The sequence below is a fragment of the Nyctereutes procyonoides genome, unplaced genomic scaffold (assembly GCF_905146905.1).
Source record: "Nyctereutes procyonoides isolate TBG_1078 unplaced genomic scaffold, NYPRO_anot_genome, whole genome shotgun sequence".
Classification (NCBI taxonomy): Eukaryota; Metazoa; Chordata; class Mammalia; order Carnivora; family Canidae; genus Nyctereutes; species Nyctereutes procyonoides.
The window spans coordinates 50,808,629-50,824,827 of record NW_026575046.1 but is presented as its reverse complement, the minus strand read 5'-3'; the positions used below and the strand labels follow the sequence as shown (position 1 = coordinate 50,824,827).

The following is a 16,199-nucleotide window of genomic DNA, read 5'->3' as shown; positions in this document are numbered from 1 at the left end:
TGAGAACGGGGCTGTGCAGTTGACTTTCCATGCCTGTGCATCAGAACAAATGCCTCAAATGTCATTTCTGCACCCCTGGCGCTCAGCACAGTGCCCAGCATGTGGTGGGAAGTGGATAAATGTCTGCAAATGAATACACGGGTGGACAGACAGACGGCTGGACAGATGGATGGATGGGTGGGTGGGTCAGTCCCACAGACCAGCATTCTGGGAGGTAAAGACATGGTCTGTGGGAAGAGTAAGGAAAGCACCATTTGTGGAGTACTTCACATGCCAGGCATTGTACCAGCGCCCTCTCATTTACCTCTCCTCATGGCTAGAGCACCCACAGACCTATAAACGTCCTCTCCACACAGTGGGGGAGCTTTCCCAGGGCCACTCAGCACTCAGATCTTTGGCGGGGCTTCCTGTAATACCCTGCATTGGCTTTGCCACCAGTGCATTTATCTACAACTCATTTCAATCCTGTTTATCTTTTCAGCCTGGATACCTCTTGGGGGTAGAATCCTGGGGTATCCTCTCTCTTGCATCTCCTGTATGCCAAATATTCGGTGCTCTCCAAGCCTATGTTGTTTAGTAGCCTCCTAGATTTTGTTCTCTTCTCTTCACCTCTCTCATGGGCTAGTAGCACGTAGCACGTCCCCTTCACTGATGGCCCCATCTCATTCATCCTCTGGCCCACATCTTTCAGGGAACTAGAGATCTCTTTCCAAAGCAGAGCTGCCTAGGTTTCCCCTCACCCTTGCTTCTAATCCTTCCATCTTCCCTTAAAACCAACGGTGCAGGTTCTAAGCCCCTAACCTGACCTTCAAGGCTCAGCCTTCCCAACTTGGCCAGCCCTCTTTCTCATCTGACTTGAGCACCCCTAGCACAAGAGTTGGTGCATCATGGGTGCTCAGTGAACATGGACTGAGCTGGGTTTGCGGTTACCCCCAGGTGGCAGCATCAGTGCATCGCCATTTGAAGGCTATCCTGCAGAGCTTGGGTGAACACTTCAGATGACTAACCAAGTGGCAGAGTTGGGACTCAAACTTCAAACTTAGGACTCCTGATTGTAAGGACAACGTAGCCAGACAAAAGGACCTACAAGTTGTGGTGTCAAGGACCTCTGGCCAGATCCCAGCTGTGTGGCCCTGGTCAAGTTCTCTGAGATTTAACGTGATCCTTTAAAAATGGAAGTAGAAAGTTCTACCTCAGGAGGCCGTTGGGAGGATGGATCAACATGAGGTTTGCAAAGTGCTCATGAAGACTTCCCAGCACAGAATGTTCAACTAGCTCCTGGGGAACAGCCGTCCCCTTAATGGTGGCCACTAGTGGGACACCCCCCCTCCCCAGGCGCTTGTCTGGTACACAAATGGTCAGGGCAATTACCTGTCTGTGGCTCCTTGAGGGGCTGTGACCTCTGTCCCACTCCACACCTGGAGCTTCAGGGGCTTCTCTTCCTGCCGCATGGGTTCTCGACTTTGATTCCTGGCCAGCTGAGAGCTGCTCAACCTCAGAGAAGTTTCCTGGGCATTGTGGCTGGCCGGCCTGCAGCGGAAGAGCTGCTGGTATGCCGTGCGGAAATCTCTGTTCAGTGTGGCATACAGGATAGGGTTCAGGGCCGAGTTGGCATAGCCCAGCCACAGAACGACGGCTTCAAAAGCCTCATTGATGGCATCATCCCCTTTCAGCCCACGGTAAACAAACACAGTAAAGTAGGGGAACCAGCAGATGATGAAGGCTCCCATCACCGCAGCCAGTGTCACTGTGGCTTTGTGCTCCCCAATGGTAGCTGCCTTCCAGGAGCCCATGTGATGGATCCTCTTGGCCTGGTCCCGGGCAATCTTGAAGATGCGGTAATAGGTGATGCACATGACCAGCAGTGGCAGGTAGAAGGTGACCAGCCCATCCACCAAGCCATACACCAAGTTGACCTGGACTTTGCACTTGGGAATGGTGTGATTGAAACTGCTGGTCTCATTCCTGCTGTTCCACCCCAGATGAATAGACAGGAAGGACAGGGTGATGGAGATGACCCAAATTAAGACAAGAGAGACGGCGACCCGTACTGGGGTGATAAGCACAGGGTAGCGCAGGGGGTCAGTGACAGCGCAGTACCGGTCAAGGCTGATCATGAAGAGGTTGAGGATGGAGGCCGTGCACAGCATCACATCCAAGCTGGTATAGATATTGCAGAAGACTTTGCCGAAGCTCCACCTGCAGGATAGCTGGTAGAAGGCCGAGAAGGGCAGCACCAGGAGGCCAAGGAGCAGATCGGTGATAGCCAACGACACAATGAAGCAGTTAGTCAGACTGCGGAGCCGGCGGTTCAGGCCCACAGCCAGGCAGACCACCACATTGCCGGCGATGGTGATGAGGATGAGGACAGTGAGGACCACGCTGACAGTGATCCTGCATGGAGGAGAGTCCAGACAAAAGGAAGAGCCTGTGCCGTTAGATATCATCCTGGGACCCTACGGCTCCGGCCTCTGCCCACAGCCCCTGGCCACTTCTCATCCAGCTCCCCAGTGTGTCAATGATGTCAACCACTGGGCTCTAGGCTCCCAATGGAGCCAAAAGAAAATGTCCAGACGTGGGGAGGTTACAATAACTGCCCGACGACTGTTTTTCTAGAAATAAATAAAGCAGTCTCCTAGGAGGTATATTGGGCATGAGTATGAATGAAGAAGAGCAAAAGGAGAAAGTTCCTGGTTCAAATTCCAGTCCTCAAATCACCCCCTGCAGAGCCAGCTTCCTCCAGGGACTGGAGTAGGTCTCTTCTCTCCAGGTTTTGCATATAGACTGAGGCACTGGAGCATGTGTCTGGAGGTGGCTTTGGTTTTATGCGGGAGGGATCATGTGGAGATGTGGCCGCACCCTTCTCCATAGCTGGTGGATGCTCCTACCCATGTGACCGGGGTCAAGGACTGCTGCCTCTGCCTCTGCCTCTTAGGACCACTGGTGAACAGGAGCTGAAAATGCAAGCGTCAAGTGTTGAATACTTTGAAATCAGACCAAGAGCATGCCCAATTCAAGATGAATCCTTCTAGACTTTAACCTCCCTATGAGACACCAGGAGGCATAGGGCCAATCTGGAAACCTGTCCTTAGGAGGGACTGAACAATCAGGATGCACAGTGGGAGGAGGAAGGGAGGCAGGATGCAAGGGGCTGGACCACTGTGTCACCCTGTGAGATATGGTTGGAGGAGTAGGATGATTTATACTGGAAAAAGAAAGATCTGGACACAGACTCTAAACACAAGAAGAGGGGCTGCATCTACTTGTTCACTGCTGCTTCCCGGCACCTGACCCCACAGGTAGGCATTAAGCAACTGATGGATAGTCAAATGAGTGAATAAACAAGGAAATGTAATGAATTTGCCCTGATAAGGCACCGAGAACAGTGTCCGACACTGTTGGTTTTACAAAATATCATCGTACTGTAGAGCAGGAGCTGACAAACTTTCTCAGAAGAGAGCCAGGTAGTAAATATTTTCTGCTTTGCATTCCCCCAAGGTCTCTGCTGGAATTACCCAAACTCTGTCAGTGTAGCATGAAAGCACCTACACGGACAATGTGCAAATGAACGAGCATGTCTGTGCTCCTGTGAGACTTTACTATGGACACCAAAATTTGAATTTCACAGAGTTTTCACGTGTCACAAAGTATTCTTCTTTTGATTTTTTCCAACTCTTTAAAACTATTTCCAAACCATTTAAAAATGCAAAAGCCATTCTTAGCTCACGGGCTGCACAAAACCAGGCAGAGGGCCAGATTTAGTCTGTTGTCATAGTTTGCCAACGGCACCCCCTGCCCACATCTGCTCCAAACATCTCTCTCAGTCTTACTTTTCTTATTTAGCAGCAACACATGTGATCCATCAGCCAGCACAGAACTCACTCAGTCTCCCCAGTGGCTGCATAGCAGCCCACAGGGTGGCTGGCCAGAATTTATCCTATTTATGCTCTTATCACAAGTATTTTGGTGGCTTCCAGCTCCCTCCTCCTACCCTCCCTGCCTCCCATTCTTCCTACCTTCCTTCCACCTCTCCCAGCACAAACCCCACTTCAACAGAAAGGCTGCACACATAATACTTCTTGGTTAAATCCCAAAGATCCCCTCCTACTGGTGATATGCTATGATTCCAATTAATGAAAAACAAGTGAAGGCCCTGGAGATTCCCTTTCACACAAGCTGATCCTGGTTTTCCAGAGAGCAGCTAGCAGGCCGTCTACTGGGATCTGGGAGTGTGCAGAAACCAGAATGACAGAGGAACCCCTTTCAGAAGCAAGCTAATTGCCATGTGACACAAATGAAGCCTCTCCTAGGCTCTGGCCTGGAGCGGTTTTGCAACCTGAATATGAGAAGGATCATTTAATCGTAACCACTGTGTTGGTGCAGGGATCACGGCTCCTGGTCACCTGCTGCAGCTCCAGCTGGTTCAGCCACCAGGCCTTGTGAGCTGGGCCTCTGGGTATTATTTTTAGAAGATCTTTTCATTACATAAATAACGCAAGCAGCATGGCTCTCACTGGAACATCTAATTAACTGTGGAGGAGACAGCAGCAAGGCTATCTTTTTTGAGCATCCCTATTTCTGATAACATTTTTTTCTGAGTTTCTTAACAGCCAGGTGTAGATATTTTGGCCTGGGACTGATGTTTTAGTTAACGTTTGAGGTTTTCAAATCTGAACGAAGCATCCTGTCACATAATTCGAAATTCATCCTCCCCTCCCTTCTTCTTTCCTTCTCTCCCTTCCCTCTGTTCTTTCCAGCAAGTATTTCTTTCAGAACTCACAAGGTGTCAAATGCTGTTCTAGGTGCTGGGGGTACAATGATGAACAGAGCAGCAGCGGTTCCTTTTTTCACGGAGTTTCAAAGAAGAATCACTTCTGTTGTATTTCTATTGTACAGCCCAGGTCCCAGGGTTTCCGGTGACCTTTTGTGAAGGCAGAAACTTCCAAAATGGAGCTTAATCCATCCTTCATCTTGTGGGCAGAGTGACTGCCCTAGAGGCCATGACACCATAAGATCATTGTCACTGTTTCTCATCACAGATAAGAGAAAAAACACTTTCTTGAACTTTCCTTTTCAAACTTCCAAAGCAATGACATGCTTATTGCAGTAAACCAGTATCCTGAGGTATACAGAGAAGGCCAATGATTTGGGCTATCACACATCCAGGCCCTCATGCCCGGTGACTGCTGCTGATGGTTTGGTGTGATGGGGGCCTTCCATTCTTTCTCTGTGATTCTATGTGTACACGGGCACACAAGCTCTGCACATAACTTTGTTCCCCTAATTCCTTTATTGTACAAGGACAACACCCCTCTGGGTCACTTAGACCTCACTCATTCTTTTGAGAACCTACATCATGGCAATACAGCCTCTTATTGGCTAAATGTATGAAGGATGTCTGTGCCAGCAGGTTTGCAAGCAGCAAAAAGCAGGAAACCCCCACAGTGTCCAGCAGCAGGGGATGGCTTAAGATCATGGCACAACGTTACTGTAGGATTGCCCTGGGCATGGTGAGATCACATATTAAATGAAATGTCATTTCATCCTCACAATAACTCAAGTGTGAAGGAAATCATTACTCCACTTAATGCCGACAGAGTGAGGCTCAGAGAGGCCAGATGATGTCACAGGCCGAGTAAGTAGCCAGAGCGCCTGGATTCAAACTCAGCTCACACTCCTTCAGCCTGCCTTAGTGTCTGTGCTTAGATCAGACTTCAACCCATCCTTCCAGCTAGATCCCACCAAACACCCCTGTACTTGTCTCCTAACTGCCATTCAGGCAATCCAGCCTTTCTCCAAATGTATCACACCTTCTCACTCCTGCCTTTGTTGTCTCCCTCACCTGGAGCCTTGTTCTTCCCTGTATTCACTTGACTACTCTTCTCTCAAGGCCCTGCTTAAACATCTCCATTTCCCTGGAGCCTTCCTGAATGCCTGGAGGCAGAAGCATTCTCCCCTGTACTTTGTACCAAGTTATACTGTTGGCACCTGCTGCCTTGTAGTGTTAATATGGCTCTGTGTTTGCCCTCCCCACAGGGCCTTGATCTTGTCCTTCTCTCTTCAACCCCCGTCCACCCACCCATCCATCCATCTACTCATCCAATATTTTCTGTTATCTATATAACAGGAGAAGTACAGGGTACGTGGAGTGCAAGTGAGTGTGTCAGTGTGTGTGTGTGTGTGTGTGTGTGTGTGTGTGTGTGTGTGTGTGATTTCCCCACCTTGGAAATATATGGGTACTCACCTTGGGATTCAATGGGTCTGGGTAGTATCTGAACAGATATGTGCAAATGGGCCTATTTGCCCTGGCATTTTATGGTGAAAATTTTCACAAGCAAAAAGTTGAAAAAAAAAAAAAACCACAATACAATATACACGAAATCTTACCCAACTGTCCATGGAGATTAGATAAGTGTTCACATCTCATTCTGTGTGTTGCGTGTGAAAATCACGTGAAATTCATTAAGACAGCCTCCAGTCAGACCCGGGATCGAATCCCACGTCGGGCTCCTGGTGCATGGAGCCTGCTTCTCCCTCTGCCTGTGTCTCTGCCTCTCTCTCTCTCTATCTCTCTCTCTCTCTGTGTGACTATCATAAATAAATAAAAAAAAATTAAAAAAAAAAAAGACAGCCTCCAGTCACTCCCTCTACCCATCTCAGAGGCTGAGCACAGATGTCACAGCTGCTTCCCCTTCTCATCTTTGTCTTATAATAGCCTTTCAAAAGGCACCTTCTGGAGAATTTGCTCAGGGTTGCAGTACTCCTCACTGCCTCCGGGGGAGGCTTCTGACCTTTCCCTGTGGTTATCACCTAGCAAAAGCAGCCATAACAAAGGGCAGAGGCCTCATTGTGAGGCCACACTACCCAATTAGCCCTCAAGAGCTGCCCCAGCCCAGCGTGAGAAGTGCACTCACTGCACTCTGGGATATGTTTCAAAACTGCCGTGTTGGGCAGGGGGAGGTGTCTGACCACTTTCCATTACTAGCTTTGGTTGGTCTCTAAGTTTAGATCCTTGACCTGACATTCCAGGCTCTTCGTGACCAGGTTGTGACCGGGTTCTGTCTTTCGTCTCAGTTCCTGCCTGCCCTGCACATTTTTGTGTCCTAGGACAGCACTTTGAGAAACACAGCTCTGGTGACACTGAATTCCTCTGGTTTTGAAAGTGCCAGGTCCATTCTGACTCCTTGCCTTTGCATAAGTGGTTCCCCTCCCCCTGCCTGGAGTGCCCGTCCCCCCTTCTATTGCCTGGTGAGCCCTCGTTCTCCCGTAAGACTTGGCCTCCTCTGCTCACACAGCCCAGAAGGCTTCCAGAGGTACTTGCTCCATGCCACCTCCGGCACAGGGTTGGGCTTTCTGGGGAGCAGTGGGTAGAATTCGGGAATCTCAGTGCCCCAGGAAAACTCTCCTCCTCGGGGCAGGGGGTCCTTGCTGATTCATTATCAGAATGTGTCTCCCCAGGAACTGAATTGTGTTGGCTGGGGTCCAGAACATCATTTCCCACCTCGTTCCTCCCATGTAGCACAAAGTAAAAGAACACAGAGGCTTGAGGCTCGAGGGTCGCCCCACCAGCACAGATGTAGCCCAGAGGCAAACCCAGGTCTGCCTTGTGCCTCAACCTCCCTCTCAGTGTTCCTCACAGACAAAATCCCAGAAGAAATGCCACTGGTGATAGGTTCTGTTCGCTAAAAAGAGGGATGAGGCCATCCAGAAAAGCCGCTAGGCTAGGGGCTCAGGTCTTTTCCCTTTCAAATTTTATCAGAGTCCAGCACTTTCTTTTCCCTTTTTTACTGGAAGTGAAGTGAAGTTTCCCTTTTAAGGTTTAAGTACCACAGCTCCAGGCACAGCCCCTCGGGGAGCTGGCATTGTGCAAACAGCCAACAATTTGGGGGGATCAGTTAAGGCTTGTCTGATTGGGTTTCGCATCCGGCCTGACAGATAGATCTGATTTTCCAAGCAATAATGTACACTGGAGAAGAAAACGGTATTCATCAGATAACCCCTGTATGCTAGGTACCGTCTGGGTGGACCAGGAGGCAATCCTGTGAAATAGGTGATTTGGTCCTTATTCTGCAAAAATTGGCACACAGAGAAGTGAAGGGAGCCCCAGGGGCTGAGAAGCAAGGATTCTGGACAGATTTGGGTTCTGATTCCAGGGCTGTCATTTGAAGCTTTGTGACCTTGGGCACTGTACTACAACCTCTCTGAACCTTAGTTTCCTCAGTTATAAAATTTTTAAAGTAATATGCCCTCCCTCACTCGGTGGATGTGAAAATGCAGAGTAAGTGTCTGTAAAACACTCGCTGCCTTGGCACATGGTAGATTCTCACCAAATGTCATCTGTATTATTGTGTAAAGCTCTACAGCCAGGAAATAGCACATATGAACACTCCATATATTGATTGTCTTCCAGGTGCAGACACTGTACTGGGCTCTTGGAATACAGCAATGAGGTGACAGACACATCTAGAAGCTTCTGGTAGAGTGGGGGAGACAAAAATTAAGCAACTCACTGTAGAATTGCTCATTTAATAGTCGTATTGATATATATATATATATATATATATATATATATATATCTGAATATCTATCTATCTATCTATCTATCTATCTATCTATCTATCTGAAGCACAAAACTTCCAGGTGGGAGATGGTGGATTTAACCCCAGAGCCATGAGAAGCTTCAAGGGTAGAGGGAGGGGTGTGAGCAAAGGGCGATGCGATGTGACAGGAGGCAGGAAGGGGCCCACTGCCCTGCTGTCCTGCTGTCTGTTCCAGGAGGTGGGGTGTGGCAGTGGAGGTGGGCCCAGGCTGAGCCCTGCTGACCACCCCCAGTAATCACCATAGGCCATGAGACAGAAGTCACTTGTTCCTGAAAAGGCAGTTTCTTGTCTTTATGAGCCCTAATTTCTTAGAACCTCCCCCTATAATTGGCCATTTCAAATGTCCAATTACTGGTATCTGGTGTTGCAGGCATTAGAAAGTGGCCCCAGCAACAGACTCTCAGGAATTACACCCCTGTCAGGAGTCCCAAAGGGGCCAGAGAAGCAGGTGTTATATCCAAGGGGCAACTTTCATTTCTTAAGAGGGAAGACAAGCCTTTGCAAGCTCCAGAGTGGCCATACTCACGTAGGGTGCTGAGCAAATGTGACCAAGGCTCAGACGGTCCGTTGGAACTGAAATGACCTTGGTCTTTCCAGAGAGTCCTTTCTTCCCACTTACAGATGCCGGGCAAGGTGCAGCTCCACTTAAGAAATGCTGACTGCCTGTTAGGCGCTAGGAGCTCTGGGGCTCCTTCTTACCATCGTCCAGGAGCCTGATGCAAGCTTCGGTGGGGTGGGGGGGCAGAGGAGAGAAACAAAGTGGACGTGGCAGGTCCCAGCCCCCACAGTTCAGACACAGCCAAGCAACCGGTAACAGGGGCCGTAGTGGGAATGATGAGGGGCTGTGGGAACTCAGAGGAATGAGGTTGGACTCTGTGGCTAGTGGCAGGTGACAGCTCTGTGTGCGCCTGCACTTTACTGAGCCTGGAAAACCCTATTAATGTTAAGGAAACTCAGATTCCTGACCTAGCAGTTGTGTTGCTAGGATTTTGTGCTGTGACTCCCCACAGCACTAACTGTGTTAGCAAAAGCTGGAAATAGTGTAGAAGTGCAGAGGACACAAAGCAATGAAGCTATCAAAAAGACTGAGTAGGTTGTCTGGGCTGATGTGGGATGGTCTCCAAACATGTGCCGAGGAGGATAGGAATGGGGGGAATGTGTGTCCACACCCCCACCTCCTGGAACAGACAGCAGGACAGCAGGGCAGTGGGCCCTTTCCTGCCTCCTGTCACATCACACACACATCCACACGTGACTGACTGAGGAAGGGTACTTGGCAGAAGGGTAAGGTGGGTGGTTCCCTCTGGGGACTTGGGGGTTGAGCCACAGGTGGGAGAAAGACTTCTTTTTTGTTTTGCTTTTAAGATTCATTTATTTGTTTGAGAGGGTGGGAAGGGAGAGCACAAGTGGGAGGAGCAGAGGGAGAGGGAGAGAGAATCTCAAGCACACTCTGCCCTGAGTGCAGAGCCCGACATGGTGCTTGATCTCAAGACCCTGAGATCAGGACCTGAGCCTAACCAAGAGTCACACCTTCAACCAACTGTGCCACTCAGGCGCCCCATGAGACTTCTTTTACTATATGCCCCTTTGGGACTTTTTGAACCTTTTTACTTTGGGGATATATCACCGATTCAGAATCTAACAGCCACATAGTTTGACAGGTGGAGAAGGGAAGGGGCAGAGTGTGCCTGGCAGAGAGAACAACACATGGGGATGGCAGCGGGGTGATCACATCATGCCGAGGAGCAGGACCAGCCATGTGGATAGTCAGGGCTCCAGGCCAGGGCTGGTACTCAGTCTGCTAAGTCCAGGGGCCCCGGCTAAGAAATCCTCCACTCCAAGCTCATTGCCCTCAGGCACCATACTCTCCTCACACTCACTGCACAGGTTTGGGAGTCACACTGGTCATGCCATGCCCCTCCAATGCTTTTTTGTTGTTAGCATAAGGAACACCATGCCTGCCACACCCTGTATGATCTGGCCTCTGCCAACCTCTCTGGCTGATTCTCCAGGGGAAGTTGGAGCTGGGGATGGAGTGCCCAGGAGGTTAGACTTAGATGTCAGAGAAAGACAAACACTATATGACTTCACTCATATGTGGAATTTAAGAACATAGGGGAAGGGAAGGAAAAATAAAATAAGATGAAAATAAAGAGGGAGAAACACCGTAAGAGACTCATAACTCTACAGAACAAAGTGAGGGTTGCTGGAGAGGAGGTGGCCGGGGCATGGGGTAACAGGATGATGGGCATGAAGGAGGGCACTGGATGGAATGAGCACTGGGTATTGTATGCAACTGATGAATCACTAAATTCTACCCCTGAAACTACTAATGCGATATATGTTAATTAAGTTGAATTTAAATTAAAAAATTAAAAAAAAAAGAGTTTGGACTTAGTTCTGAAGGCAATAGAAAGCCACTGGGGCTTTAATCAGCAGGCCCAAGATTACCCAGGAAACTGGTAGCAGATTTGGGAACACGGCTCTCCTGATCCCACAACCAACCATCAACGAGGACGTTCTTCTTCCTCCTTAGCAAGTATAGAATTCTTATCTCATAACAGGCCTGGGGCTCTCTCTACATACATCATCTTGTTTATGCTTTACCACAGCATCTTGAGGCAAGAGATCTATTCTGCATTTTACAAAAGTAGGAACCAAGGCTCAGAAAAGTTCAGGAACTTGCCCAAAGTCTCAGCACCGTTAAGCGGAAATGTCAGGATTTGAATCCAGATCTGCTGGACTCTGGAATCCCTGTACGTATTTATCTTTTCCTGTGGAGAAAGAAATGACTGTTTGAGCTTTTTAAAGAGATAGTGTGATTACCTGGGCATCTTCAGCATGAAACACTTCCTTCTTTGCAATAGCACTAACGTTAGTCTTTCACCTTTGTGGTTGTAGACTTCTACTCCCTTCCCGGCAGGGGCTGGACATTTGGTAAAAGCCCTGCAGGCAGGAAAAGACCTCTGGTGGAGGCCGTTCTTTAGAGAGAAAGGCCCTGGATCGCGGTCATCTGAGCTTTGGTCTCACCTTTCATTTCCTCAAGGGGCCCAAAGCCAGGAATTGTGTTTGCTTTTGTCCTCAAGCATGTCTTGTTTCAAGCACTGCAGCCCGCTTGGGGCCCCTCTGCACAGGCTGAATGGTGAATGGGTCCGAAGCCTGTCCAGAATTTGGGGCAGCTCGGCACAGGTCGGGGAGAGCCCCACCCACTCCTTAGCCTAGAGTAAGGCCATGGGATCAAAGTGGACAATTTATTATGATGAATGTTACCACCTTGGCATCACACTGACGGGAACAGTGAGATCCACACACTGGACCAGAAGCCGGGATACTGTTCACTTCCATTTGTTGGGCACCTACAGATAGTTTACTATCCCTGTGAGGCCAAGATTATTATTATTCCTCTTTGACAGATGGTGAAACTCATGTTCAGAGAGATTAAGGTCAGTTGTCAAGGGCACACAGCTGGTAAAGAGGCAGGCAGGGGGCTTGGAACCAGGCCTGATTCATAGTCTCTGAGTGTCCAAGACATGCATCTCTCTGCTCATCCTCTGATTATCTGTGCGACCCGTTCTTGGTGAGGTGATTTCTTATCAGTGAGAGACCCTATGCTGTTTGCCTGGCCTCTGCCAATGGCTGGATGTGGGAACCTGAAGCCACATTTGGTGGCAATAAACTCCCTTAGATATTGTTTGTCCGAGAAAGTCTTTATTTCTCTTTCATTTTTCGTTTCAATTAAGGTGAAGTTCACATAACAGCGAATTAACCATTTCGAAGTGTACAGTTCAGTAGCATTTGGTATATTCACAATGTTGTGGTTCCAAAACATGTTCATTACCCCCAAAAGAAACTCCACAGCCCTTAAGCAGTCACTCACCATCCCCTTATCCTGGTCCCTCCCAACTACCAATCTGCTTTCTCGCTTTTTGGCTTTGCCTCTTCTGGATATTGTGGGCACAACATGTACATAAAATTGAGAAGTGTGGGGCTGGGGGAGACCCCTGATTCTCTTTTCTACTCTCTGCCTCCCTTTCATCCACCTAGGTGCTCAGCTAAGTACTTAGGTATCACCCCTGACATCCAACCTACCAGCAAGCCCGGGGAACCTGCCTCTGAAATGTGTGTATCTAGGATGTGGCTACTTACTTTCCTTGGCCTCTGCCACCAGTGCGGTGTTGGCCAGTAACACCTCTTGCCTGGGCTTTTTTTTTTTTTTAAGATTTTATTTATTTATTCATGAGACACACACACACAGAGAGAGAGAGAGAGAGAGAGAGAGAGAGAGAGGCAGAGACACAGGCAGAGGGAGAAGCAGGCTCCATGTAGGGAGCCTGATATGGGACTCGATCCTGGGACTCTAGGATCACGCCCTGGGCCGAAGGCAGCACTAAACCGCTGAGCCACCCGGGGATCCCTTGCCTGGGCTTTTTCAGACCACTCTCGCCTGGCCTCCCTTCTCTCTTGCCAATGCTGTACCATGACACCCTCTCCTTGGCTCAGAAGGCCCCATGGGATCTGCACCCTACCTACCTCTCTGGGATCCTACATGATGCCTAAGACCTCAGCGGGCACCTGGCCCCTCTGACCTTGCTCCAGTGCTGTGGACATGTCACTCGCTCCTCCTTGGGAGTCTGCCTGTGGTGTGCTACTAACCTGGACATTCCACTCTTGGCACAAATATCAGTTCCACAGACGGGCTCTCCTTGACCCCCCAAAGCAGCTCTCATCACCTCTATCATATCCCTCCCTTTGGCTTTCCACAGAGCACATTTTTTTCCCCTGGCATTTTTCTTGCTTCCCTATATTTGTTCACTATCTCTCTCTCCCCACTGGAACATGGGTACCACAAGGGCCAGGATCCACTCTGTCTTGTTCCCTGACAGGCATTTAATGAGGGCTCAATTAATACTTATTGGATTGACATGTTGAAAACAATTGTCATAACAATATAATATCCCATTTACTGGGCACTTTCAAGGTGCCATGCGATGTTCTAAGTACTTCATATACTTTATCCCATTTAATCTCTGCAACAACCCTATTATGTGGATTCCATTATTCATTTCCATTTTCTAGATAAGGAAATTGAGGTTTAAGTTGTTTTGTGACTTGGCCAAAGTCCATGGCCAGCAGTGGCTTGGCAAGTGTGAGGAAAGTTTGGGGAAGGGCTTTCAGAGCAGGAATTGGACCAGGCCAAATGAAAATTCTGCCTCGGTTCTTCTGCAGGAGGTGAGACCCTGGATTGCCAATGTTTGTAGGGGGGCCCAAATCTCTGCCATCTGGCGAGGAAGAGGTAGGGTAGAGAGGGCACAGGGTTAGGAATTTAAACCCTGAGTCTGAGTCCTTGGTATGACTCTGACTGGCTATGTTACCTTCAACAAGTTCTCCACCTTCAATGTTCTCAGCAGAAAAATGAGGAGATGGGCTTATAATATCCCAAAGATTTCTTCCAACAACTTTATGTATGTGTATGTAGAGAGGTGCTGGGAAAGATGGAATCATGAGCTCCCAGAATAACAAAATAGGAGTACTCTGGATAGAAACAACATTTAGTGGTCACCCTGTAGTCAAGAACCCCTTGTACAGCATCCCTAAAACAGGTAGTGAGGCACAATCACCTTGCATACCTCCAATGATGGGGGACTTACTATCTCAGAAATTATTTGCCAACTAGTCACAGCCATTTAAAGACATTATAGAGCCAACACACTCTTTGTTTTGGAGGCTACCCCACCGCATAATAAATGCATTTTAATGTATGCATATTCCAAAGAAAAGAAAATGTGTACTTAGCTATTTAGTATAATGAGGCTGCCACTGACCAGCTGTCATAGTGGCATATTCGTAGATAGCCAATTAAACATTTATTACTTGCAATTTTGTGATTTTCTTTTTGTATTTTAGATCTAGAGTGTATGTGTGTGTGTGTGTGTGTGTGTGTGTGTGTGTGTGCCTATATGAGTTTACAGACATTTTTATAGTTTCCTTAAAGCTCTGAAGCCCCATAGAACAAAATACCCTTTGCCAGGCATTTCGACAGAGCCCCTTGTTCTCCTGAGTGTTTGCTTCTTTACCATCAAACAGCCCTTGGGCCCTCAGACTGGACTCTTTGCCATCATCACTGCCACCACGGCACTTGCCTGTAGCTGCTACCATCCACGTCCTGGCCACCATCATCTCCATCACCGTATCACCTCCCCCCACCTCTGGCCACAATTGTCCCAGGCGCTGGACACGGGAGCCGCCCCAGCCAACACGGGATCACCCTCCCTCTCCATTCCTCTTCCCCCCAATCTCACTCCAGGTTTTGCCCTTCTGACAAGGTACAGCTTGCTCCTACAGGTGACAGTCTTGCAGCCGGCCGGCCAGGTCACCTTAATGATGGCGGCAGCAAACAGTGAGCATTTGCCCGGAACATTCACACACACTGGCTATCTTACATAATCCTCTCTGTCCTCTCCCACTTTCCATTGCCCCTCCACACACTTGTGCCCTCATTTTGGGTCCTGCAGGAGAACTCTGGCGCAATCCAGGCAGTCACTATTACCCCATTTCGCAAATGTGGCACAGAGAGGCGAACCGCCTAGGCCAAGGCCACAGTCAGGCAGAGGCTGGAAGAGCCCCCTCGGTTTCCCATTCCCGACAGCTTACCCCGTCCCACACCCCCTGTTTCTCAAACCTCATTTGCTCATGCAACACTTCCAAGATTCTTGCCAAAACCACAAAATACCAGTCCTCGTTTTTCACTTCGTATTTTTCTTTAATGTGATTGAATTTATTGCAAAAGGAATTGTTTCAGGGATGCCTGGGTGGCTCAGTGATTGAGCATATGCCTTTGGCTCAGGTCGTGATCCCCGGGTCCCACATCGGGCTCCCCCCATGGAGCTTGCTTCTCCCTCTGCCTCTGCCTTTCTCTCTGTGTCTCTCATGAATAACTAAATAACATCTTAAAAAAACAAAAATAAAAACAAACAAACAAAAAAAAACAAAAACAAAAACAAGGAGCTGTCCCCAGCAGCTACAGTGCATTCTAATTCCAGCTCTGTTACTTACCAGTGAGGCAATCCTGGCCAGGAGACTTGGCTTGGAGCCCCAATTTCCCTTCCTGTGAAATGGAGATAACAACCCCAACCACATAAGGGTGGGGAGAGGCTCTCGGGCTTAAGAGCAAGGCACTTCTAGGGCCAGCTACCCCACTGCTTCTCTCCGCAGGGCATGGTGTCTCTCTGCCTCAGATTCCTCTACGGGGAGAATGGAAATGATGATAGTTTCTACATTATCTGACTGTCGTAAGGAAGAAACGGGCATAGGTGTGTAAAACCTCAGTAGTTGGTGCTCAGTGGGTATGAACTGTCTACATCATGCCCAAGCACTCAGCACGATGGTTGACCCAGACCCTGTCTTCCTCTAGCTGCCCCCCCGCCCCCCCCACCAACTAGGCTCTGTCCTGCCTTGTCCCCTCTCCTTCCACGACCTCACCATGTCCCCTCCGTCAGCTACATCCCCTGGCAATACCCTGAGGAGTTCCTAGACCCTGCCCTGGAGGACCAACCCATGGCTCTTCGGCCTCTTCCCTAGATGCCAGGCTTCCCAGAAATG

At 48.9% G+C, this 16,199-nt stretch overlaps 1 protein-coding gene across 3 annotated transcripts in view; it reads right to left on the bottom strand.

The window, feature by feature from the left end:
* The window catches only part of HRH2 (histamine receptor H2), a 69,831-nt gene that overhangs the window by 45,374 nt on the left and 8,258 nt on the right, over window positions 1-16,199 (bottom strand). For 2 of the 3 annotated variants that reach the window (XM_055325901.1, XM_055325899.1), the window contains exon 2: window positions 1,372-2,954. In XM_055325901.1, the coding sequence (XP_055181876.1) occupies window positions 1,372-2,447 (1,076 nt within the window). In that variant the 5' untranslated portion in view covers window positions 2,448-2,954. Of the gene's footprint in view, window positions 1-1,371; window positions 2,955-6,387; window positions 6,463-16,199 lie in introns of those variants that run through there. The other variant, XM_055325900.1, reaches the window with a different exon arrangement.